Raw genomic sequence first — 24,300 nt, 5'->3', positions numbered from 1 at the left:
GTGCGTGGGGAGCTCCAGCTGAGTGACAGGAGTCGCTCCTGACAGTTGTTTGCTGCCGCTTTGCGTTCACTGTGTTACCTTCCAGGCTGTAGGCTTCTGTTAAGATTATTGAATCCTTTCCAGATTCTGTCTCTGTGCAACTTTTCCAAATAGTGGTTTTGAAAGTAAAGCCTGGATGTTCCAGCTGCTTTTGCTGTAGCTTCTGTTAATTTCTCAGTTGATTTTGAAGACCTGTTATTATTCATTTTGTAATTAATAAAAGGCCAGGTTATGTAATCTTGTCACCACATTACTGCTCTGCAAAAATCAGGGTGAGCTTTGCCTTTTGTTTTGCTCCACTAGTGCAATAAATTAATCAGAAAGTTAGCGTAAGGCTGGTACCTCCAGAAGGACAGACTGGGTGGTGCTGGTAAACTGCTGGATGGCCAAGTGTAGATGCTTTTCCACAGAAAGGTACGTCATGCAGGGGTTTAAGTAATCAACCTTGGATCTCTTGCATTTCTGCTGCCACTGCTTGTTGTCCCAAGACTTCGGCAATGTTCCATCCACCTGCTAATAACCTGATTGTAAAGAAGCTGTTGTGCATAATTTTGTGCTGGGTTTTGCTGCCGAAGATGCCTCTGCTGCTTGGCTTTTAGAGGTACTGGAGAAGTGAAGGTGTACGTGCTCTTAGAATTACAGTACCGCACCAGGATTTCTTGATTTTCCTTTCTATTGCTGTTAAAATAGCTGCAGTAAGGGGAACAGGGATAACATGAAAAAGAACACACTGATGTGAAGTGTAGATCCAGCCATTTGGCATCCCATGGTGTGCAGTGAGAAGAATCCGAGAATGTGAAGAGCAGAACATGGGGTATCTACTGTGATTGCTGAGCACATGATTTTGCACTTATGCAGGGGTGCAGGGATGCAGCAATCCAGAGTAGCTTTACAGGGGCTAATAAAGCTGTGTGGAAACAGTGCTTAGGCAGGAATTGCTCTGCATCACTTAATGCAGATGCACAAGACCCAGAACTGCCTTCAGGTTGAGACTTGCCCTTGGTTTGTGTGATTAACCCTGTTAGGTGTCTGATGTCCTTAGCTTTAAAGGAACCTAGGAATGAAGGGCTGTTTCCAAAGCAGTGGATCCTGTTTTTCAAGGAAACAATCTACATTTCATTTCTTGTGAAGAATCAAAGGAAGATTTTAAGGTTCTACAGAAGCTGCAAAACAGCAGCTCCGCCCCCAGAGGCACCAAATTTGCATGCCAACATTTTCCACATGGGCAGAGAAATGCCTGGGACAAGGACAGGCAGCTCCAGAAAGCAGAGTTAAACCTGGGGATAAAGTTCGACCATTGCTGAGAAGCAGGAACATGACCTTCTGAATGAACTGACAGGAGATCTGTCACGCCTGGGAACTGTGCTACGCTTGATGAGGAAAACAAAATCTAGTCACATTTTTGAGGGCCAAGTTATTTTTCCCTCTTGATCGCTGGCATTCAGCTTGGAAAATTGCACTCACCGTATCTATATTTGCTCTTACCAATGGCAGCTTATCAGATGGTCGTTTCCCCAACACAAGACACCTCTTTGTGTATTGAAATACCTGAATCAGCTTTGGGGAATAAGCTGTCCAGGTGGTTTTCTGCTAACTGATACAAAACATGTCTTCTGCCACACTGACCCACAGGGATTTTCATAATGAGAGAGTGTGGGCAGAGAGATTCCCCGGCAACTTGTGACCATAGCACCGTGTGTTTACCACGGAGTACGGTTACTAACACTAGAGGCGATGAATGTTGTACAAGATACTCATTAGAAGGCACCGTCGGGTTGTGGATTGTTCCACTTTGTAAGTCAGATAGGAGTAGTTTGGATAACACCACAAAAAGCAGTAACATTGCCATAGAAACAAACATTTCAATTTGAAATGCCCCAGATTTTTTTTGTTAATTACTGTGTTTACTTCAGATGTGGGTAAATTTCAATAATTAGGACCTGAATCTGGGGATTTGGAGTAACTGTGCTAACCAAAACCAGCAGGCTCATATGGAAGGTAGTACAAAATAATGTAACTATTAAAAAGACAAATTATTGGTTTCAGAGAATAGTAAGGATGACTCATAGGAGAGCTGAATTCATTTGTTACAGTTTACATGTGAAAAGAACCACATAACAACAATTTGTTGACCGAAATTTCCAAGTATTTTCACGCTATATCTGGTGGTATCAGTCAGCTCCATAATTAAAACCCTTCTAGGTGTAATTACCATTTGTCCTCAATGAGGTTTAATCTTTTTGTGCCCAAGTTCAGTGAGATAATCACTGTTAACTTCCCTAAAACTTTTCTGTCCAAAAAAAATTATATCCAGCTTTTCAAATTCTCTTGTAATACTCATTTTTTGAGATGTTGTTATATTATTGACAGGCTGAGAAAATTGAGGCTGTTCAGCCTGGACAAGCGTGAGACGTCCCTGTCCATGGCAGGGGGTTGGAACTGAATGATGTTAAGGTCCTTTCCAAACCAAACCATTCTGTGATTCTATGATTCTCTACAGTAAAGTGCCACATACAATTCAGAATGAATGCACTTAAAGCAGGAGCAAATTATTGTCTTAGTTCCAAAACCCAGGTGCCTAGTTTTCCATCCGTGGAGCTCTTCTCATGGCCAGGTGTAGTAGGTTCTGCTTTGTAGTGACTTCAGTGGAAGTGTATGTGCTTGTGTCAGAGTTGTGCTTGCTCAGTGTTCTCATGGGTGGGTGGGTGTGTGCCTTTTCAAATACAGTGTTTTTTAAAAGTGGTTTGTGTGTTGCCATGAAATTATTCATAAGCAAGGGGGGAAAAAAAAAAAGCTAACAAGCAGAAAAAACCTCTCACAGTGGCACTTGAGAAAAACCCTCTGTAGTAACCAGGTTAATAATATTCTATTTGGAGTAACCATTATTAGCAAATAAGTGCTCATTAGTTATGTGCTGAATTCCCAGCCAGTTGCATCTAATTTCTATGCAAGTAACCTGCAATTCCACCTGATTGCGTTTTGTGCAGTAGATAAGAATATCAAGTCAGGATTGTTTGCTGCATTATATTAATTCCTCATCCAAAGAAGTTAACTTCACAGGTGCTAAGTAAATAATCTGCATGGATTTACCTCTTAACACAAGCATTCAAGGTGTTTACTGACTTTGGATAGTCTGACATAATTGTTATTAGAGCAAATTCAGCTCTTGAGTTTCTTTCTGTTGGAGACTTGGGGGAGATCTGCATTTCTGAATCCCAGTTCAGTATAGGCACCCTAGTAACACTGGTTAAAAACCCCAAGTCTTCTCTGGAGGAGCTGAGCGTTTGTGCCTGAAGTCACAGTGGGAGTTTTGCCATTAGGATCTGTATTTCTCTTGCAGACAACTCTTGATTTTGTTCTCTGTCCATAGTATGAAACAGACAAGCAAATGAACCAGGAAACTACATTCTTCCTCTGTGGTTTAAGTTCCCTTTTGTGATCATAGAATGTCTTTGATAGAAGGTGCAAGCAAGAGGAGGCAAAAGGGGCTGTTAGGTGACTTAACTGGTGCTGGTGCTCTGCTGTTGGCTCTGATAGAGCAGACTCCTGCTCTGCATGCTGCTCCTCAGCAGCACACACAGTGTGGGGAGGCACCTCTTTACCTACAGAATCAGGTCCCTACCTTCCATAGCTCTCCTGGATATTGAAGGTGCAGTATCCCAGCTGGCATATGAAGGTTGTACAAGTCCTTGCTGCCTTCCTGGGGTTGTCCTGTCTTGTGTCACCCAGCCTTCTTGGGCCAGCTGGTCAGTCTGGTCAAACAGTAGTCACAAACTGCCCCTTACCAAAAAATTGGGTGGGGTTTATTTTCTATCTGTCTTGGCACAGGCTCTCAGGAGGAAAGGGCAGCCTGCTGCAGATAGATCAGCTCAAATGGGTTGTGAAAGCATTACCCAGAACTAGCCCTGGGTAATAATGTTCAGATGAAGAAGACGACCTTGCAGCCCAGTTCTGATAGTGTCCTGTCACTACCCTGGCTGTAAGAACTCAGTGATTAAAACTTGTCTGTTTTACACTTGTCCCATATTCTTGTACACTTGTCCCATATTCTCCAACATTTTCCAAGTCACAGTCCTTGGTGCTTGTTGCCAGTTAAGTGCTTGTGGACAACTGAAGGAACAAAAGAGTTTAGAAACTCTTTTAGTTAATATCTGTTTCTCTTTTCTCTTAGAAGTGAAGAAGAAGGCTGCCTTTATCACTCCAGTGCCGGGAGGGGTAGGACCTATGACTGTTGCAATGCTCCTGAAGAACACACTCATAGTTGCCAAAAAGCTCATTTACTAGAGCAAGTGGGCTCCTTTGGAAGAAGAATCCAAGTTGTTCTATTTATTGATACACAAAATGTTTATTTTTTACTACAAAGATATTTATTTCTACATTGTATTTATTTTTTCATGTAAAGCATGCTAAACCAAATGGTTTACAAGATGTTCAAATACTTTGTGTAACCTCCTACTGACTAAAAGCTAAAAGGGAGAATGCAGCCTATGCAGATCTGGTGGTGGTGGTCTATTACCTGTGTGAAAATAAAGCAGCAGCATGAATTACAAACGTACCTGTGTGTTTGGGGGTGGGGTGCAAGTACCAAAGTCTTGTAAGCACCTGGAACCGCAGTCTTAATCAAACAACATGAAAACTTACTTTCGACATGCTAGATAGGTTTTAAAAATATGATTTGGGTTCTGAGGGCATGACGCATACTGGGTGTAGTTTGTACTCTTAAAATTCTTTTTTTTTTTAAACACTTAAGAGATAGCAGCAGAAATCTTGAATCTGAAAGGAGTGAAAGGCTGAACTTTTCAGCTGCTTAGCGGTAACATTGACATGACTGCAAAACTTCAATACCTGTTTTAAAACAGTCAGGTGGACCTGAACGCTGGTGAAATTGTGCTCTTGAATGTTTGCATGAGGTATGCATGAATGAGGAGCTAGAATGGAGGCCAGCATTATTTTCTTTCCATATCTGAATTTGTTTAACTAAATGTTTTGGTGCATAACACCCTCACTCTTCACAAGAAACTGAATAGTTGGCTGGGCTGGATCAGACTTCAGTTAGGCAAATCATAGTTTAAACCACCATGTATGTATATTATATATGTAACGGGGTGGGGAAGAAGAAGAAGAAAAAAGCAAGAGTTTATCCCTAATGCAATATTTGTGTTGGAATTTTAAGCCACTTAATTGTTCTCTTGGTTTCTGAAACTGCGTGAAGGGCTGGTTTTAGTCCATGGTATAAGGCTCAGCTCTGTGAATCTTTGACTACAGTGTTTTACTGCTTAGAGAAGGCTAGATGGGATACTAAGATCAGTACTTTTCTGTTGCCAGAAATTTTAGTTCCAAGATGGCTCTAGACTAGTCTCATGCAATGTGGAAGTTGGAATGGAGTGGCTGTGAAGGTGTCGCTTGAACTGTGTGAAGAGCCTACCCCAGTTCTCATTGGAGCCACTTTGGACTTTTATCTTGGTGTTTTTATCTCAGTTGGGATGGCTTTGATTTATTTTTATCAAGAGCTTTAGGTGTTTGCCAGTAGACTCTAGACAACTTGAAAAGGGAGGGTGTGGCAAAATACTCCTGCTTTAAACAAAATAAATGCTCTTATTGTAATAAAAGAATGAAGATGGAACATCACTTCTGTGCTGATGATTTTTGTGATGAACTTCCCAAGAGTTCTGTTGCATGCAGCATTTATCAAAGAGGCTGCCAGAATCACTGCTAAAGGTGTAGTGCCAAGAGTGCAGGAGCTTGCTTATCCGTTTAAATTTGAGCAGTAGTTACAGCTCAGGAGGATCAAGGTGCTTGTGGGGATAAGACTCAGACTGATCAACCCAACGTTGGTTGAGATGGAATAAAATTTGTTTACTCTTACATTAGTCTTGGTGAGAAATTTTGATGTGTTTTTCGGGTTGACTGTGGGTTTTTTTTCCCTTGTATCAGTGAGTTAGGAGTGGAGCTAATGGATGTGTTCTGCATGTTCAGTCATGAGATTTTTCATCTGTTTATCTTGCTGTTCTAGATCAGTGTTTCTTTTCTTGGATTAAACTCTAATCATCTCTGCTTTTTTTTTGGCAGAATAACAATTTATGGCATTTTGTTTATCTCAGTTGGGCAAGTCTGCTTCTTTCATGCTTTGCAAGCAGTTTATTGTGCATCTAAAGCTTTTTATTTTCTCACCTCTGTGGATGGGTTAGCATTACACAAAAGCTAGTGAGACTGAGGTGTTGATCTGCAGCATGCTATGTTCAGAGCAGCCAGAAACATCTGTGAGAGCATTCTCCACTGGGAGAACATCGAGAAGGAGCAACCACCCTGAAAAGCATGCTCATGTGCCAGGCTGGGTCAAGCCTGGTCCAAGCCTGAATGCCCTGTGGTGGACAGAGACCCAGCCTTATCCACTGGAGCCTTCTTATGGGCCTACCGCACCCAGGTCTATTGCCTAATGCCAAAGCCACCTCATGGATTCACATCGGATTAAGCTCCTGTTGTGTAGATGTGTGTTGAAAGCAGGACTTGTGAGCCTTATTCCTGCTTGGGAATGATAGCAGAGGTTATCCAGGTAGGCAGAAACACTCCTGTGTGCAGGCTGTACTCCATCAGTGTGCAGGCATGCAGCAATTCAGGATAGCAAAGGAGGGGAAAAGCCTTGTGGAATGCAGTCCATGAGCAGGAGAAGGTATAATTAAAATGTGCAGAACTGGCTTGTGTTTTTTCCCTTAACATGTAAAGTGGTTAGGTTGAATCCTGCAGATCCCTCGGGAGTGGAGCATAGAGGGAGAATTTGAGCGGGCTAGAGTTACTGGAGTTTGTCAGGAGATTTTTGGCTGTAAAATACAAAAACTATGAAATGGTTTTGTTGTTTGGAGCTCATAGTTGCAGAAGCTGTTGCTGGTGTGAAGTGTGTAGCTCTGCTTCAATCAGAGTCAGGATGTTGCTGTGTCTGTGCCTTATTGAACCAGGCACTGCTTCTGGTTCTAGTATGTTTGGCTCTGCCTCTGGAGATCCAACTAGTCCTACTAGTTCCCAGCTGCCTGTGCCCAAGGAAGCTGAACAGCATTTGGACCTGTGGAGTGACATTTAGTGTGAGAAATGAGTGTGACAGATATGTCTTAGAAACCTGCAAACACTTCATGTAAAAAGTATGATAGTTCCCATTATGCATACCTACTTCTTTGAAAAGATGGAGGTGGGCATTTATAGCAGTGTAGTGGCAGGAGTAATGAAGGGTTCTCCTGTTACAGGAGACCACAGCTTACTTGCCCTTTCTGCCTGTCTTCTCTATGCCTGTGCTTCATCAGCTTTGTTTCTGCTCCACGTAACTGCACGGAGCTTCAGCCAGTGTCACATGCCTGGTGCAGGGCTGGTGGCTTTCCCTGCTTCAGAAGGTTGTGTACAGGGAAGGCTGGCTGAGGAGCCGTCAGCATGCCCCATAGACTCCCCAGAGCCTGTCAGCAAAGGCTTCTCGCTGCAGTCACCAGTGGAGAACATCATCCATTATCTCTGTGTCTTATCACTTTATAACATCGGCAGTAGCTGTCTCATGGTTCCTCTTCTGGATGCAGTGCACAGAGGACCAACGAAGGAACACAAGCAAAACAGGGGATGGTCCTCAGACCCTGAGCCCTGGAGTAGCATCCTGAATGCTGACTGTCCTCCTGGAAGTAACACAAGATTGCATTTCTATGGGAAAGAAAGATCACGTCTTCCACAATACGTCATTCTTCATTTTACTCACCTGTTTTGCTGTATTTCATTGATCTGCTCTGACAGATACCGCATCTGTCTTGAAAACTGTACCTTTGCATGCACAATGATGCCCATGGGTAATAGGAAACCAGGGTTTCAAAAGAAAACCTGATTCCATTGCTAGATAATAGCAGTTTCCTAAATAAATGTGTGGTTGCCCCAGGGGCTGTGGTTGTTGCCAGATGCACTTTTTCTTGATTGGTGAGAGCAGCAGATGACGCTTCGTGGCATATAAGCGTGAGAGAAAACACGGGAGCCCAGATAAGCCGAGTGAGTTGCCTGGACTGAGGAACTGAGAAGGTGCTTCAAGCAGCTGTGTGCCATGGCATTTGGAATGCTCATCTATATTTTGCTGAAAGGTATGTTCTTGTGTGTAATAAAGTGCACAGCTTTGTTGAACAACACTTGGCTCCTTCTGAAATAAGCGGCAGGGGTGGGAAGCATGCTAAGGCATTGCAAAGCAGAATTACTTAAGTGGCTTTAAACTTGAATGAAACTTAAACTCATAGGGTATAATGCAGACCTCATGAAAAGCTCCTGGTAAATAGGTGTAACATTGTAGTATATTGCATTTATCTGTGTTCTAAATTGCATAAGGTAATAGAGTGGAGAACAGAATGGATGTGTGTTTTGGAAATTCACAAACAATAGTTAGTTTCCCCCCAATCATAATTTCTCTGTGGCAAAGGGCAGTTTGAGGCAAGAATGTTTGAAATGAATGGTTGTTGCATCACTGCATGGTATCAGAAGTGTAGTAAGTGGGTACATGTTTTGTGGATAATGTGAGCCTTGAATAAATATACTGAGTTTTTCTGTTACAGTAAGCATCTATTTGCATTACACAGCAATGGGGGCACTGAGTGAAGAGTCAGCTCTTACTGTTTCATCCCTTAGCACGGACTTATGGAATAACTGGACAAAAAACAATGCTGAAGGTACTCCTTTCTTGTTTTGATTGTCTTTATTAACCTGTCATTTTAAAAAACTGTCACTTGGACACTGTTGAAATTTTTGTGTGCTTTATTTGTGAGATGAGCTGCTGTTCGTGGAGCCTTAAAACCGTCTCTCAGGTAAGAGGTGCTCCTCAGCTGGGGTAGGCTTAGCGTTGCCCAGCTGAAGGATTCTTTATCCACAGCCAGTTACAATTTGAAGCAGAAATTTTAAGGCAAATTGGGATAGATGATCTGCATTTCTGATGGCTGTTTCTGTTACTTGTGTAACCAGGGCTTGGTTTCTAGCTGTCTTCAATGTGAACCTTCATACACACAGTGAGAATGCAGCAAGCGTCACTTCCAGTCATGCCTCTCATTACTGTTACTCAGTAGTTTCTTTCTCTGCTGCAGTTTTGCTGCTGGCTGTTGCAGCTTCTCCAGCCCTTTTCAGAGTGTTAGCTCTCTCTTTTTCTTTTCTGACTGAAATGTGAACTCCAGCTGTTTCCTTGCCAGCACCTGAGACCAGAGCACTGTGTTCATCCTGCGAGCTGCTTTCTGAATGTGATTTGAGGTAGTAGGGATGTCATTTCTTTGGGAGAACTGTGCAATCTGGAAGTGAGGTTTTGGCAGGTTAGTAAAGGAGGAAAGGATTTGAACTGTGAGACATAATGTCTTTGTTCTTTAAAAAGAACATAAACTTGCATACAAATCATCATCTGTTAATTGTAAGTCAGCACAGGATGTCTTGCAAGCTTCTTTTAGTAGATCCTTAAGCTGCTTATTTTTCTCATAACAAGTCAAACTGTTGCGGGGGGTTTGTCTAATTAGTTATAGTGCAGCAATATACATTCATACATACACTCTATGTGTGGGTTTCATCTATATGTATGTAAAATGTGTCTAATATATACTCATACATATGTGAAGTAATGTAGATTTTTGACTGCAGTAGTCTCATTTATCAGACCTGTGATCTGCATTTGTCTATGCCATGATAACTTCCAGAGCTGCATACAGCAAACAGGAATTTAATGAAGTAGAAATATGTTGTGACTTGTGCAGTGCAGTACCCTGTTTGTATTATTTCTAGAGAGCAGGAGTCAAGGATCATGTTTTAACAAAGTAAGAGGCTTTTTACTGGTAGACAGCCATGTCTGTAGTAGTCCCATGTACCCTTGGGCTAGTTGTGGCGGTGCAAGTCCACTAGATAACAGGGCTTTTAGCTGAGAGTGTGTTCCCCTCAAAGCAGAACCAAACTCCCAAGCATGCAAATACATGTTTACACAGATAGTTAAAAATATATTTTGGTGGAGGTTGTACGAAGCCACTGAAAAGTTAGAAAATACCATCTCCGAAAAGAAGGTTGAAAAGAAATGCTTCAAGACTCACCAGAGAAACTGGCTGTATCTCTCTGAAGTTTTCTTGTATCTCCTGTGCAAGTTAAGTTTTTAGTAAGGTTTATCTCCAAGGTTCAGTAATACTAGATCCTATGAAAATGAATTCACTGGAGGAACTGGCAGTTTGTTGTGGATTGCAAGTCCTCTGGGGCCTGAGGTGTAGTTTGGGCAAAACCATTAATTTCCGCTCAATCCACTTGCCTCCTACTTACAAGCTCATGTCCTATTTCTTTATTTTATATTACACAGTCTTTAGTTTCACTAGTGCTGGGGCTAGAAAATGTCAGGCTTGGTGATCAGTCAGGGAAGAAAAGGTAGTGGAAAGAATGCCTGGCTGGGAGCTGAGATGGCAGGGATAAAAACTTGGGATGCTGTTTGGGCTGGAGGGGAGCCTTCATAGCAAAATGGGCAACTAGGAGTAGGGAAGGGCTTGCTTTTACTTGGGGAAAAACAAGATTCCTTCATTGCTGTGATCTGGGTCTCCCATACAGGCTGTGAGGGAGGCCCTGCACATGGGACTGACCCTTTCCCTCTCTCCATCTCCATTCTGGTTCTTCCATTACTCCCTGATGCACCATAGTTGAAGGCTGAGCTCTCGTGGTCTTAGTGGCTTGGCTTGTCTTGTTGCAGGTCTGTCAGTTTTGGCATGCCCAGCCTTCCAAGTACCTGTAGTACTGATTTCATGTCACATCTTGCCAAGTGTATCTGTTTGAATGACTCAGTTGTCAAGTGCTTACACAGCATGCTTTACTTTCCTCATGTGACATGAAAGGCCACATGGATGTGTTTATTCAACAGCTTATTCAGTATCCAGGTGGATAACATGATATGAGTTAGCATAATGATCTGGGATGGGTTAGAAAAATTATTCTTTTTCTTCTCAAGACTCATCATTATTTCAGAGGTAATTTGTACTTCTGCAATATCAAAATAATTAGCACTTACAATTTGTGAGTGTGTGCATTTAAGATCTGATTTTGCAGCCCACAAGGGTCAAAGCTCCTGCCTCTCACAACAAGCAACAAGGGAGGAATGTACTGTTTGTTTGTCACCTGCACAGCAAGATGTTTGTCTCCAGCGCTTTCTAGGCAGGATTCTGCTCTAAGCTGACCTTTATTTCAAATGACAGCACAAACTTTAAAGGCACTCAGGAGAGAGGCTTTATGTACCTGTACAGAGCAAGGTTTCTTCCAGGCGTTGGCAGGTTGGAGGCTGCCACCTTTCGGCAGCCATGGGGTAGATGAGGAGTGATGTTCTGGTAGTGTGAATCCAACTGATAGAAGTTAGAGTGGAGGTGGCTGAGGATTTCTTGCCTCTGGCATGTAGGTTGGTACCTTCCTCATTTTGTTTCGGGTTTTTTTTCCCCCATACGGCAGAGGTGCAAGTGAAATACTAAACTTGTACGGAAGACATGTTCTCAGGACTCAGAAGAAGAGTAGTACCTTTGGTGGCAGGAAATATTGAGGGGTCCTGCTGATGAGTGGTCATGGTTACTGGTTTTATAATGCGCTGTTCAGCCCTTTTTGTCCTGAAATGGTGATTCACAGCAGTTCGTACTGAAGCATTTCAGGAGTCGCGGGGGGAGCATGAATGTGCTGTTGCTGTTTTCTGAAGCTCTTCCCTGCAGAGCTTTGGTAGTTTGTCTGCAGGTATATTAGGCCTAAGTGAAAATGGGCTTTTGCAGGTCTCCTGCATCCTAGATCTCCTTGTGGCAGGATGAGCTCTGCAGTTGTGTTAACCATGTGCTTTGTTTTCCATTGTGCTTTCCCTGGCAGTGAGCATCGTACAGTCCTCCTGGGCAGAATCTAGTGTCGTCCATCTCTTGTCACAAAAGCTGTCTTCTCTTGCTGAAATCTGTCCCTCCAAGGCCTAGTCCTGTGCTGACTGTGCTCTGGGCCAACAAGCCCACCCCCAGAGCTTGTCAACAGCATTCCAGAGGCAGCAGAGAAGAGCCAGATCTTGATAGCAGACCTTGTGGGTAGCCAGCGCCAACTTCTTCCCTTGCAGGGTGTGTGGTTCAAGGCTATGGGTGTGCCTGCCCTGCACAGGGCTTTCTGGAGCAGACACGCTATTCTGCTTTCATTAAATGGGGACAGTGTGGCTGTGGTAGCACAGATCTCACTGCTGAATGATAGAGATGGAGCCTCAGGCTCAGCATACCCTTCAGTGCATATGTATTGTCACTTGATTGCTAGAAAAGTGGAGTAAACCAACGTGTCCTTTCTCAAGCAGACTTGAGTTATTGTTCTCTCAGCAGGAAGCGGGATGATTCTGTCAGGTTTCACAGGGCACTATTTTGAAAGTAGAGTTGTTGATTTGAGGAACAGTGATAACATCATGCCCCCTGTGAATCCTGTTTTGGGCACCTGCCTGAAGTTGTGAATCAATCCAACATGCAGGCAAAGAGCTGAGTAGCTCTTTCCTATTGCTTCTCAGCTCTGTGATGAAGCTGCAGAAGGGATGAAGAGACAAATTGCTTAGTTGAGGGCATGGGGGGATTCCTGCCGTTAAGTAATTTAAACTGGAATCCAATGGGGAATTTTGGGGGTTACTCCAAAAAAATGTGTTGCGGGATCTTGAGTTGCCCATAGGATGGCTAGAGGCTTAGATGTATAGAAGTAGTTCCGTCAGTGCACTATCTCCAGACTTTGATTTAGCATTTAGTCAGAAAGGAAGGTTTCTGCTTGATGTAGCATTGCCTAGTCACTTGGAGCAGACCTTGTCAATTTCCTGCATGATGTTATTTTTCTTGTGGTCAGAATGGAAAGCTTGTATTGACATCACTCTGTTAGGAAATCACCTTCAGCCATCACTAAAACAGTCCCCTGAAACAGTAAGACATTGCTTGGACACCCCACCCCACCACGGATTCCAATAACTGGGTGGAGAAACCAGTTCAAACAGCTGCTTGCTTAGATGGTGAAGCTTTAGTGCTTTCTCTTCACGTGCTGCACCCCTGTTACAGCCTCATGCCAAGCCCCTGTGCTCCTGGGCTCAAGTGTTCTTCTCTTGGTATGAAACATGGGCATAAGATGTCCAAGAACAGTTTTGACTTCACCTTTATTCCCATTTGAGCTGCCATCGGTGGGAATAAGGTACTAATTTTTTGTGCTTTCAAAGCAGAAGTGTGCTTACTGACCTGGACACAGATTATTTCTTGTAAATTCAGAACTTAACAGTTGTGGACCATGCTTTTGCATGGGAAGACCATCTGGGCAGTCTTGTGCGCCTGCAGGCATAATGGGTCACTCTAGGAACATCAGAGCATGGAGAATGGAGTGAGGGAGTAATCCCGCCAGTCATCACTTGCTCAGTTGCAGGGTGGGCTGGCAGAAGGGTTAGAAATGCAATAATTTGTCTTACAATGGGGAAAACAGCTAACCATTTGAATTCAGACTGAGAAGTGTACTAATTCCCTACTGTTATTTTGTCCTAATCTCCTGATATTCCTGGGATGGTTTTTCTGATGGATTCCAGGTTGGATAGTGCTGGTGTCACCCTGGAGGAGTTTCCCAGAATCATTTTTATACTTTCTTCTCAAAAGGAAGCAGTTTATGTACAGTTTGCTCTTTCTCTAAAGCTATGCTGTAATGTCTTAGAGGCTTGTTCTGCTTAGCAGTGCTTGAATCTGCCCATGAGACATACCACAGCAAATCTATGCACTGTTTTCTGCAGGCCGTATCTGTTCAATTTGAGTTGTGAAAATGAATTAAAATTATTTTTTTCCTAAGTATAACATGATTTTTTTTTCCCTTTCACAGCAGACTACACTGAGCAACCAAAGCTCATGAAGCTTATGCAGACTTGTCTTGAGGAACACCACAGCTATTGTATAAATGGGCTCTGTGCTTTCCACAGCGAGTTGAGGAAACCCATATGCAAGTAAAGAATAAGTATCTTCTAAGTATCCTTCATAGAAAACGACAACAGTAGCATTGTTTCTTTGTCTGATACATGTTCCTAATGTAAGGTGACTGAATTTCAGCAGTTTCAAGTGCCAGTCAAGTATTTGCAGGCTTAGTTTGGCACATGATTGAGTGCTCTGGTAGCCCAGGACTGTTGACAAGGTAGTAGTGCTGTGCTGGTGTGATACTAAGGAAGGAAGAGGGAAAACTGACAGCTTTGTTGGTCACTGCTGTGATGGCAACTCAAACCACAACTGGTGCTAGAGTAAACAGTAAAGAAATAAGTAGATGTTCACAGTGGGCACAGCGAAGGGGGCAGGATCTTTCAAGATGTCAGCTGCATCTCCCTTTAACTGCTTACACACTGATAAGGATTGTGATGTCCTTAAAAGTTTCTGGGCAGCTTTGGCCTTTGGAGATCTTCTAGTAGCTAAGGATCAGCAGAGCACAGTGCTCTTCATCCACACCCTCTGCGATGAGGGTATGTTTAGACTGTGTTTGCTGCTGTGACTGCAGTCCTTGAGCTTGCTTTAAACTAGACAGACTGGGGCAACTGGTAGTCTTGATGCAATGAAGACGTGACAGAGCACCGGATTCAACCCATCCTCTTTCAGGCTTGTTCTAAATAGTTTAAGACTGATGAAAACTAACGTGTTTCTGCAATACAAAGCATGAGAAGTCCTGAATAATGTTTGCATGGTGTATATTTATTTTGTAGGTGCCTCGCAGGTTATAATGGTGAGAGGTGCGAACATTTAACACTAAATTCGTATGCACACAATTCTTACGAACGCTATATTGCTGTGGGAATTGGTGTGGGAATACTGACGAGTGGGATACTTGCTATCATCTACTGCTACGTAAGAAAGAGGTATGGGAGATATGCAATCTTCTCATCACATTCATCTGAGTTGTACTGGGCAGGAAGAAATGGCATGTGGAATTTTGAGGGCATGGGTAGTGTGTTCTTGCCTGTTGCTGATCTGTGGTGTGATCTTCAAGGAACTGACAGCCTACCTCTGTTTTCCATCTCCCAGTTGGGTCTAAAGTCATTTTCATTGGGGCTGCCTAAATGAGTTGGGTGACTGTGTCAGACACCTGATTCAGGTTCTCTTCACACTGCTGTGGTTTTAGGTTGGTCTGATTAACATCATGTGATGTTTGTTTTAGATGCAGAAAATTGAAATCCCCTTACAGTGTCTGCATGGGCGAGACAGCATTGTGAAGACATAGCATTGGGACACTTCCCAATTTGCCTGTAAAGGAGAGGAAGTCCTGCTGGGAAGGCCGCCATCTGCCATCTGGCAGATACCACAGCCTTGCTGATGGGAGGGCATGAAGGGAATGACAGGACAAGTACATGAAAGGAACTCCTGCAGGACTGATGGGCGCCATTCACATGTGAAGAAAGACTTCCTCCTTCGTAGAGGTTGCTAGATGACCAGGTCCAAAAAGCTAAGGATACTCACAGCCCTCAACGATCTCCTGTGGGTGGTATTTACTGAGGCGAGGACTTCCTGGTTTTAGCTGTTTTCAGTCATTTCAAGCTCTGGTACAGTGTTCTGCTCTTGCCTTTTCTGTTTGTTTGGTTTCTTGTTTGTTGGTGTTTTTTTTTTAGTCCCCTTCTTTTCTCCTCCTGTGGAGGAAAAGCACAATCCTTCTCACAGTGGAGATGGATTCTGAACCTCATATGCTGACAAGACACCGTTTGGGTTCTGATTTCAGTGTCTGCTGCCTATGTGTGTGGATAAACAGGCCCTTTTCCAACACAGCAGATACCTTTAGTGGGCTGAACAAAATTTAGGCTTCTGTTGCCACCAAGGACAGAACCATAAAATGCTTCGGACTGAGCAAAATGGATGGTTCTCAAAAGCTTACTTCAATTTAGGAATAAAGATTAAGCACTTTTGAGAAAATCGTGTCATGACACCTCTGGGCATGGCAAGTTCTTACTGTTTTCACAAGCAGAGGATTTGGGCATCCTTGTCAAAATGGATTATTGAGGGTGCTCATAGCAAAGAACTTTACTGTTTCCTAACATCATATAGCAGTTCATCACATCTTCAGGCAGAATATAACTTTGCTGCACGCTGATTTCAGCACAAGACTTCAGCTGGTAGAGAAGCTTTAATTTTGTTGTTTAATTTCAGTATGGCTTTGCCCAGGAAACAGACTCTCTTTCTTCTGTTCTCACACTATGGGCACAATGTGACCACTCAAATAAGAAACAAACGGGGATTTTCTTCAACCCTGGACAAAGATATTACCCATAAGATGCTTAATTTTCTGAGTCTTGTCTACGAAGAATTGCAAAGGTAACGAGATTTTTTTTTTGAGGACAAAGGAAGAAAATTGGTTCTGAGACTGGGACTGTTTGTGTCTTCTCACTGAGAGCTGGAGTTTTTGCCAAGTGCTGATGAAACTGGGAGATGGGTCTAAGAGATGTTCGTTTCAGCTGTTGCATATTGTAGATGCATCTGCTGTGCTTAGTCATCTGTTAGAAAAAGACAGGTACTTTGTGATTGTATGGGATGATACAGGCTCCTAAATTGAGATGCCCTGCTGGAATGCTCAATCTCTTTGTAACGTGAGTTAATTTTCACAACAGGATGCATGTCGCGTGTTAAAAAAACCCTGTGTATTTGTGAGACTACAATGATAATGCTGAAATGTGTATGAAAGGCTGGGGTTTGAAAAGCACTTGAGTGGCCTGAAGTTCAGTGGGCTGCTTATGAGGGGGATCTGGTCAGTAGCTGAGTCATCTTGGTTCTCCATTTGATACCAATAAATAAAACAACACATCACATGCTGCTTGATTGGAATCCCCATGCAATGGAGTGGAGCTAGTGCCATGTGCGTACACAAAAAGGATTGGTGAGGAACTGGATGGAGAGAGGCACCAGTCCTTTCCTGTATGCATTGACATGAGCCTTTTATAAGAGGCACTGAGCTGATTTTCCAGCTCTCGGCCTTTGCTTTCTTCATCTCCAGTTAAATCTTCAAATCTCTGTATTGTTTGCTCCTTTCCATTCTTCTGACCTTTTCTTAGTATCCAGTGAGACAACTTCTCTTGATTTGCAAGTCAGCTTTCAGTAGTTGCGCTAATGTTTTCTGTCATGTGTGGAGTGAGAGTGCAATTACAATCTGTGTATTCACACGCAGACATACGAAAAATCTCCTTCACCCCTTGCACACACTGGACAGAAATACCAACTAGACACATGCATGTCATCAGGAAAACACAGGCAATAGATGCTTTCTCATTATTCTTGGAGAAAATTTTAGAGCTAGATAGACCAAAGGATGAAAAGCCTCAAAGCTTTTGTCATGTGAGTGAATCTTTCTCCAGAGTGAGTTGTCTCTTCCTGCACGTTTGCAAGTGTTGCATATCGCTTCTAGAGGACGAACCCTTCTGCAGCACAGAGGCTGTGTCTTGGAGCAGGCACACACAATAACACAGCATGCTCAGGGTGTACATACGGTTGTTAAAGGAGTTTTAAAGGAAGGAGTTTGAGCTACTGGATTTTAACTTGTCCAGAGAAAGCTGCTGGGGAGAAATGGGTCTTAAAATCAGAGAGTAGTTTGGGTTGGAAGGGACCTTCAAAGGTCATCTAGTCCAATCCCCCTGGAAAGAGCAGGGATATCTTTAATTAGGTCAGGTTGCCCAGAACCAACTCCATCCTGGCCTTGAATGTATCCAGGGATTGTGCATCCACCACCTCTCTGGGCAACCTGGGCCAGTGTTTTATCACCCTCATTGTAAAGAAGTCTTGTGTGGTTGTAACCATTTGTGTGTTTTCTGACTGACTTTTTTAACACCTTTTACGTACCAGTGGCCAAGCAGGTGCCCTGTGTAGTATGCAAGTATTTCTTCAGAAGTATTTACCTATTGCAGTAAGACTACCTATAGAAACGCACACTGACTCAGTGGGTTTTAATGCCTGGTTAAATGTAACTGGAAAGGAAGGTGTATGCCAATGCAACAGTTTAGCAGGAGACTAAATAGTGAAATACTGGTTTTCTCTCTAGTTTGCTTTCTGGTCCAAGGCAGCTTTGGAAGGGCAGCCAGGGAAAGATTGCTGAGGTTTTTCTGCTAGTGGAAGCCAGAGAGGGACTTTTCATCAGGAAATATAGCAATAGGACAAGGGGTGATGGGTTTAAACTGAAACAGAGGAAGTGCAAGTTAGATATAAGGAAGAAGTTCTTTACTGTAAGGGTGGTGAGGCACTGGAACCAGATGGCCAAAGAACTGATAAAAGCTCCATCCCTGGCAGTGTTCATGGCCAGGTTGGACAGAGCCTTGGGTGACATGGTCTAGTGTGAGGTGTCCCTGCCCATGGCAGGGGGTTGGAACTTGATGATCTTAAGATAATTTCCAACCCTGACTATTCTGCAATTCCATGAAAAGCTCAGGAATGAAATACCAGATGAGCCTGTGCCATGGAAAATGAGATAAGGGCAGAATGAGAATGCAACAGAATGACAAAGATAGGAAGAAAAAAGGAGGTCTTTGCTTTATTTTAGTTTTCTTTTTCCAAGTGGCATTGAGGCTTCCAGAAAAGGGTTCCTCAGCACCACGGCTTCTTAGACAGCTGAGGCTGATGGCACTGACAGAGACAGCAGCTTTCTCCATCAGTTTGCAGTGTTCACAGGCTGCAGCCCATGTTGAGAAGAGTGTTGTCATTGCAGTTTTAAGGCATTTCTTCAGGCCCAAGCTGTGTTTGAGGCATCACTACAGGAATGAATCACACTGCTGCTAGGGGCAGTGACCTGGCTGAGGAAGTCTGCGTTGCCTCAGATCACTTTGTGGAGTCAGCCACTGCACCCTGCCTTGATAAGTGACAGATGCTACTGGGCTAGGATGGTGTGCTGCTGCTTACAGGGCTGAATTTCCTGCAGAACTGGCCTGTCAGAGGATCAGGATCATCTTTCCTGGCTCATTTATCAGGCTCAGACTCCTTCTGTAATGGCATAATTAACAGAGTCGTAAGCTTCTGCTTCCTGTTAGCTGCATGTGTCAAAAACTTGTCATTTCAAGAGGAGACCCTCTGTGTGACTTTTAGGCATTAGCTTGGTTGGGGCACCAGCTTGGCAGGGTGAAGGGAGAGAGATGTTCAAGACTGGAACCTGCCTTTCTGAAGGACAGAGTGCTTGCCCTGTGTATGATCCTGGCCAGTGGAACCACACTGCAGCTGCAGCCACCATGCAAGTGTACCTGGTTGCTAATGCTTGGCTGGGACTTGAATACCTCCCCTGGATTCAGCGCCCATTTTGGATTGAAGTGTGTGGGTGGCCTGCACTTTACCTGGTATCAGCAAGGTCTGTTTAAAAGGGCGACATGCAAGCCCGTGGAAGAGAATACTGTCCTTCCAAAACACTGCTTTTAATGTTGGAAGGAAGTGCAAGGAAGTGTGTTGATGGCTAATATTTGAATTACATGGTGTCCTTGTCCTGCCTGTCTTGACAGGGTGCACAGTTGGTTAACAGTGCCCATGGTCACAAATGGCTGATTCAGCAACCTGAGTTGCAAGGGCATGGGACCAGCTAGTCTGATAGCCAACCAGCCACTGCAGAAGTGTCAGAGACTCTCGGAGAAGGTCTTAGAGGCCTGGTGGCAGGCAGGTAGGTAGGAGAGGGTTTTCCTTCAGAGCTTTTCTCTTATTCTTTACAACCAAGAGTATGTTTTGCATAAGAATGCAGCAGGGTTTCTGGTCCTTCCCGTGTGCTGTGGCAGCCCACCTTAATTTGGTGCACAGTAAAAAGAAAAGAACTGATTGGTACCTGAGTGCCTTGCATATGGTCTGAGTGGAAGTACTGGGTTGTGTCCAAAGAAACGGTTGTGAAACTGGTTATGTGCAAGTGCGTCTGGGCTTTAAGCAAAAAAACACCAACCAACCCACCAAAACAACAGAAAAAGCAGACACACACACCCCTGCCCAAAACATATGGCCTGCAGCAAAATTGTATGGCTTTGACAGCATTTACACCTATTAAATAAGACAATTTGCTGTTGCAGATAAGTAACTTGAATCATAGAGTCGTAGAATGATTTGGGTTGGAGAGGACCTTAAGATCATCCAGTTCCACCCCCCTGCCATGGCCAGGGACACCTCACACTAGACCATGTCACCCAAGGCTCTGTCCAACCTGGCCTTGAACACTGCCAGGGATGGAGCATGTACTAGTTCTTTGGACAACCTGTTCCAGTGCGTCACCACCCTCACAGTAAGGAACTTCTTCCTTAGATCTAACCTGAAGGCTACATTCAATCCCCTCCAGCCTGTTACAGGTAGGGACTTTGATAGCCCTGCTTGTTTCGGTAGCTCCTGGCATGGAATGAAACAGCTTCATGGCAGTGTAGCAACTGAATCCAGCCTCCAGAAACAGGAGCATAAAAAATGAAAAGGGGAAACGCTCTGGTTATTGCTTGTGTTTCAGGGTGTCACTTTGGTGGCCCAAAGGTAACGGCGAGTAACTTGACCTGCCGACAGCTTGCACAGCTCAGTGCTCTGATGGCATCAGCAGTGATGTGTGGCTGCTCGTACATCTTCTATCATTAGCCTTGCTCCAAAGAGGGAAATGCCTGTAGAGGTCCCTGTTGTTCTATAAATGCAGGAAACCATCTGGGACTCTGTCTTTATGACCCAGTTAACAAACAACCGGAAAAAAAAGTGCAGGTACTCATTAAAAGCTCAGTGTAAGTAGTCGTTAATTATCATGACAGCAATAAAATCTTGTACTATGACTTAACTTTGGGCTGCTCTGACTCTCGCTGAATGGAGCGAGAGCAGGCTGTGTCAGAAGCAGCTCTTGGTGAACTGCAGGAGGTGTCACAGCACAGCTGTCACCAGTGCCTTGTGCAGAAGAGGGAGATGTTTGTTGTGCTGTGGCTGGGAGCCCTGTTAGGGCAGGGCCCTTGCGCTGGTTGCTGGGCAGAGGAAGTTCAGGCTAGATCTAAGGAAGAAGTTCAGTACTGTGAGGGTGGAGAGGCCCTGACACAGGTTGCGCAAAGAAGTGGTGAATGCTTCATCCCTGTCAGTGTTCAGGTTGGACAGAGCCTTGGGTGACATGGTCTAGTGTGAGGCGTCCCTGCCCATGGCAGGGGGTTGGAGCTGGATGATCTTAAGGTCCTTTCCAACCCAAACCATTTGGTGATTCTAAGAGCACACTCTCATGTGGCTGCTAGGGTTAAAACCTGAGGCTGTTGTCTCAGTTGTGGCTGAGACTCTGTATGTTATCCCACTACCAGGCTGACCCTAAATGGGAGCTTAGGTAACTGCAGGAAACAAGGTGGATGCCTGTCTCCTGAGAGGCCAGTTGAAATGGTACAAGAGGAAATAGAGGCATAGCAAAGGTCAAGTTGCTTTGTCTAAGTTGAGTGAAGCTAAGCATTAGTGGAGCCCCCCCAGCTTTTAGTCTACCCATCTGGGATCTGGGTGAGTGCTTCTGTCCTGTTTGCAGACCAACTTTTGCCTTTAAGGGAAGCAGAAGAGGGCTAAGGCCTGGGAAGAGCCAAGGTGCTGTTTGATGGGTTTAGAGGGCATCTTGTTGTTGAGGATAGAATTGGTAGCACCAAAGTCTAAATCTTTTTATCCACCTTGCTGGGGCTTCAAACTGATAAATGTTTACATGGAAAAGGAAGACAAAATGTAAGCAGTAAATGACACACAAAAATAAGTGCAATGTTCGGAAGACTTCTGTCAGGGAGATTTCCCTGTAACTGATTTTTAAGGATTAGTCATGGTCCATGTCCTGCTGTCAAGTCCACGTGGAAGCAGCAGTTCACGTCACATGGCTGTTGTATTGCTGGTCTGAACCAGTAGTTAGGTTGTTGAGTCCAATTAAAATTCTATTAAAAAAAAAAAAAGAACAAAAATAAACAGAAAATTTCACAGACAAATTAGGGTAAAAACTAGTTTAAATGCTCATTCTCTGGAGCAATTCAAGATGAACTAAATCTGGGAGTCAAGGCATGTCTTGCATAGCCTTTTCAGGGGAGTTTCCCATATGATAGTTTGGGATTTTTTTGCTTTATTGGGGAATCAAGGCCTCTTGTGAAATTGAGCTGTAGCTCTGGGCTTAGTTTTCCACCTCAGAAAGGTCAGAGGTATTAAAATACAAGGTTTTGATTCCACGTCTGACATTGAGTCACTTAAACACTAATTTTTAATGAAAACTTCATGTTGAATTTCTCTGGTGAATGCTGACAAACAACTTTCCTTGCAAAGATTCCCTAGTGACGTTTCCTTTAGCAGTATTTTGTTCTTTAATAAGCAAAAGTACAGTTGTGATTTGAATGCATGACGCTCAAACATCAAGCTGGTTTTCTGGTCATGACTGACCTCCATGCAGTGTGGTGTCATTGCCGTTGGCTGATCAGAGGGGGGCTGATGGAGAGCCAGCCTGAGGTGGCCAATATGGGCTAGGGAGGACATGTATGTGAGCGCAGACGTGAGTGCCCAGACCTACTGCCTTAGAATTAAACTGCTTCTGGAAGCCCGGGCTTTGGAATAGCTGTTGCTAGTGGCATCACTGATCTGCCATCTCTTTCAGCTTCTCAAGGCAAGGAGCCACTTTGTGACCAGGGGTGGTGTCGTTAGAGCTTTGTCACTGTTACTCTGTTATATGGGTTATGCTCTTTGCTTTTTTTCAGGTGGTTGTTCAGGGGGTTTTGTTTGTTTGAGGGGTTGGGAATGCAAGAATCCTTCCTCTGTCTTCCACGCTCAAGGCAGGTGTGCAAAGATATTTGTCTGACAAAAGCATAACCAGCATTGAGACACAAGAGTACAGGGCCATGCTTTGCAAGAGCGTCTGACTAACTCGGGCAAAGCTAATTTGTTTGACATCATTTCTGTACATAAGCCTGTGTCTGTTTGTATCCCATTGTTATGGCAAATCCCATGATGAACCACGTTTTATTGACTCCGGCTGGCTGTTTGAGAGAGCCCGGCAGCAGATTTGACTGAGCAGTGTTCCAGGAAGCTGGCTTAATAGATGCTAACACAGAATTGAAAGGCTGCGGGGCAACATACAGGCTTCAAAGGTCGCTGTGACAGCTTTATGTAACAGGGAGGACATGAGCACCTTGCTGCATCTCTGCTTTGCCAGCCATGGGGGTGTGCAAGGCAGGTCAAGATGCATCACAGCAGGCAGGGACAGTGAGGGGGCACCTGGAGTCATAGGCGATGCCTGTAGCTAGAACATACAGTATTTGGCTAATAGTTTTGTGCCTTTTCCCCTCTTTTCTAGGCTACAGCATCACCTGTTCACATGTGTTTAGTGGAGGCACACTGCTGAGGAAGAGAAACGCAAGGAGGGCCCCCAAGTGGACCTCTCACTACAAGACAGACATTGAGGTGCTGGAGCAAGTCCAGAGAAGGGCAATGGAGCTGGTGAAGTCTGAAGCACAAGTCTGATGAGGAACAGCTGAGCGACCTGGAGGAATTTAGTTTGGAGAAGAGAAGGCTCAGGGAGACCTTATCACTCTCTACAACTACCTGAAAGGAGGTTGTAGTGAGGGGGGGTCAGCCTCTTCTCCCAAGTAACAAGTGATGGGACAAGAGGTAATGGCCTCAAGCTGTGCCAGGGGAGGTTCAGATTGGATATTAGGAACAATTTCTTCACTGAGAGGGTGGTCAGGTGTTGGAACAGGCTGCCCCGGGAATGGTGGAATCACCGTCCCTGGAAGCGTTCACAAACTGTGTAGACAAGGTCCTTAGTGACATGGTTTAGTGGTGGTCTTGGCAGTGCTGGGGGAATGGTTGGACTCAATGATCTTAAAGGTCTTTTCCAACCTGATTGATTCTATGGTACAGTGATTCTAAGTGGCCTCATCTGTGTTTGTGTCTTTTGGAAACTCTTGGCATCTAAAGTGTAAGTATGTTGGTACAAGTCTTTGTAGGTTTGGCACAACGTTTGGTGGATATTGGCAGCTTAATCTAAGTTTGACAAGCTGGGATTTATCGTTGTACATGTGGGAAGGGGAGGGAAAGGAGCTGTTGGTGAGGGTGAGAAGGCAGATGCGCAGCTTCACTTTGGAGTCGGACACTGTGGCTACCCTGGTCAAGTGAAGAGGATTTAGGTATGTGTTACTCCCATCCTTGGCTGCTTTCAATGACTACAGCCTTATTGAGGTTAGTAGCGTTGGTCTGAGTGCTGAGGATTTCCTTAGCAATGGATAGTGCAGGCCTAGAAGAATAGCCACCCTGGTTTTATACTGTTACTTTTGTTATCCAGCAAGGGAAATAACTGAATGCACAATTCCCGTGGGATTAGGCTGTTGAGGCC

The 24,300-nt window shown here is 44.1% G+C and overlaps 2 protein-coding genes across 8 annotated transcripts in view; both read left to right on the top strand.

The window, feature by feature from the left end:
• The window catches only part of MTHFD2L (methylenetetrahydrofolate dehydrogenase (NADP+ dependent) 2 like), a 65,753-nt gene that overhangs the window by 27,743 nt on the left and 13,710 nt on the right, over nucleotides 1–24,300 (top strand). For 3 of the 6 annotated variants that reach the window (XR_009745136.1, XM_061463557.1, XM_061463524.1), the window contains one exon: nucleotides 4,211–5,667. The exons of 2 other annotated variants lie outside the window; for them this stretch is intronic. Coding sequence is in view for 3 of the 4 variants with exons in the window: in XM_061463557.1 (XP_061319541.1) it covers nucleotides 4,211–4,323 (113 nt within the window). In the remaining variant the exon portion in view is untranslated. Of the gene's footprint in view, nucleotides 1–3,409; nucleotides 4,173–4,210; nucleotides 5,668–24,300 lie in introns of those variants that run through there. One more of the 6 variants, XM_061463541.1, reaches the window with a different exon arrangement.
• EPGN (epithelial mitogen) lies at nucleotides 6,863–16,817 on the top strand. 2 transcript variants are annotated; one of them, XM_061463775.1, is made up of 5 exons: nucleotides 6,863–8,138; nucleotides 8,601–8,714; nucleotides 13,870–13,990; nucleotides 14,732–14,884; nucleotides 15,184–16,817. In XM_061463775.1, exons 1-5 carry the CDS (start codon nucleotides 8,102–8,104, stop codon nucleotides 15,236–15,238), a joined length of 480 nt encoding a protein of 159 aa, XP_061319759.1. In that variant the 5' UTR covers nucleotides 6,863–8,101; the 3' UTR covers nucleotides 15,239–16,817. The 2 variants fall into 2 exon arrangements, with proteins under 2 accessions (XP_061319759.1, XP_061319766.1); XM_061463782.1 differs by having other exon boundaries at nucleotides 7,751–8,138; nucleotides 8,625–8,714.

This window comes from Pezoporus flaviventris, unplaced genomic scaffold, assembly GCF_033815535.1.
Source record: "Pezoporus flaviventris isolate CSIRO_AGI_PZ_B2104156 unplaced genomic scaffold, CSIRO_AGI_Pfla_v1 ptg000002l, whole genome shotgun sequence".
Taxonomy (NCBI): Eukaryota; Metazoa; Chordata; class Aves; order Psittaciformes; family Psittacidae; genus Pezoporus; species Pezoporus flaviventris.
The sequence above is the reverse complement of the archived record's forward strand: the minus strand, read 5'-3'. Positions and strand labels throughout refer to the sequence as shown.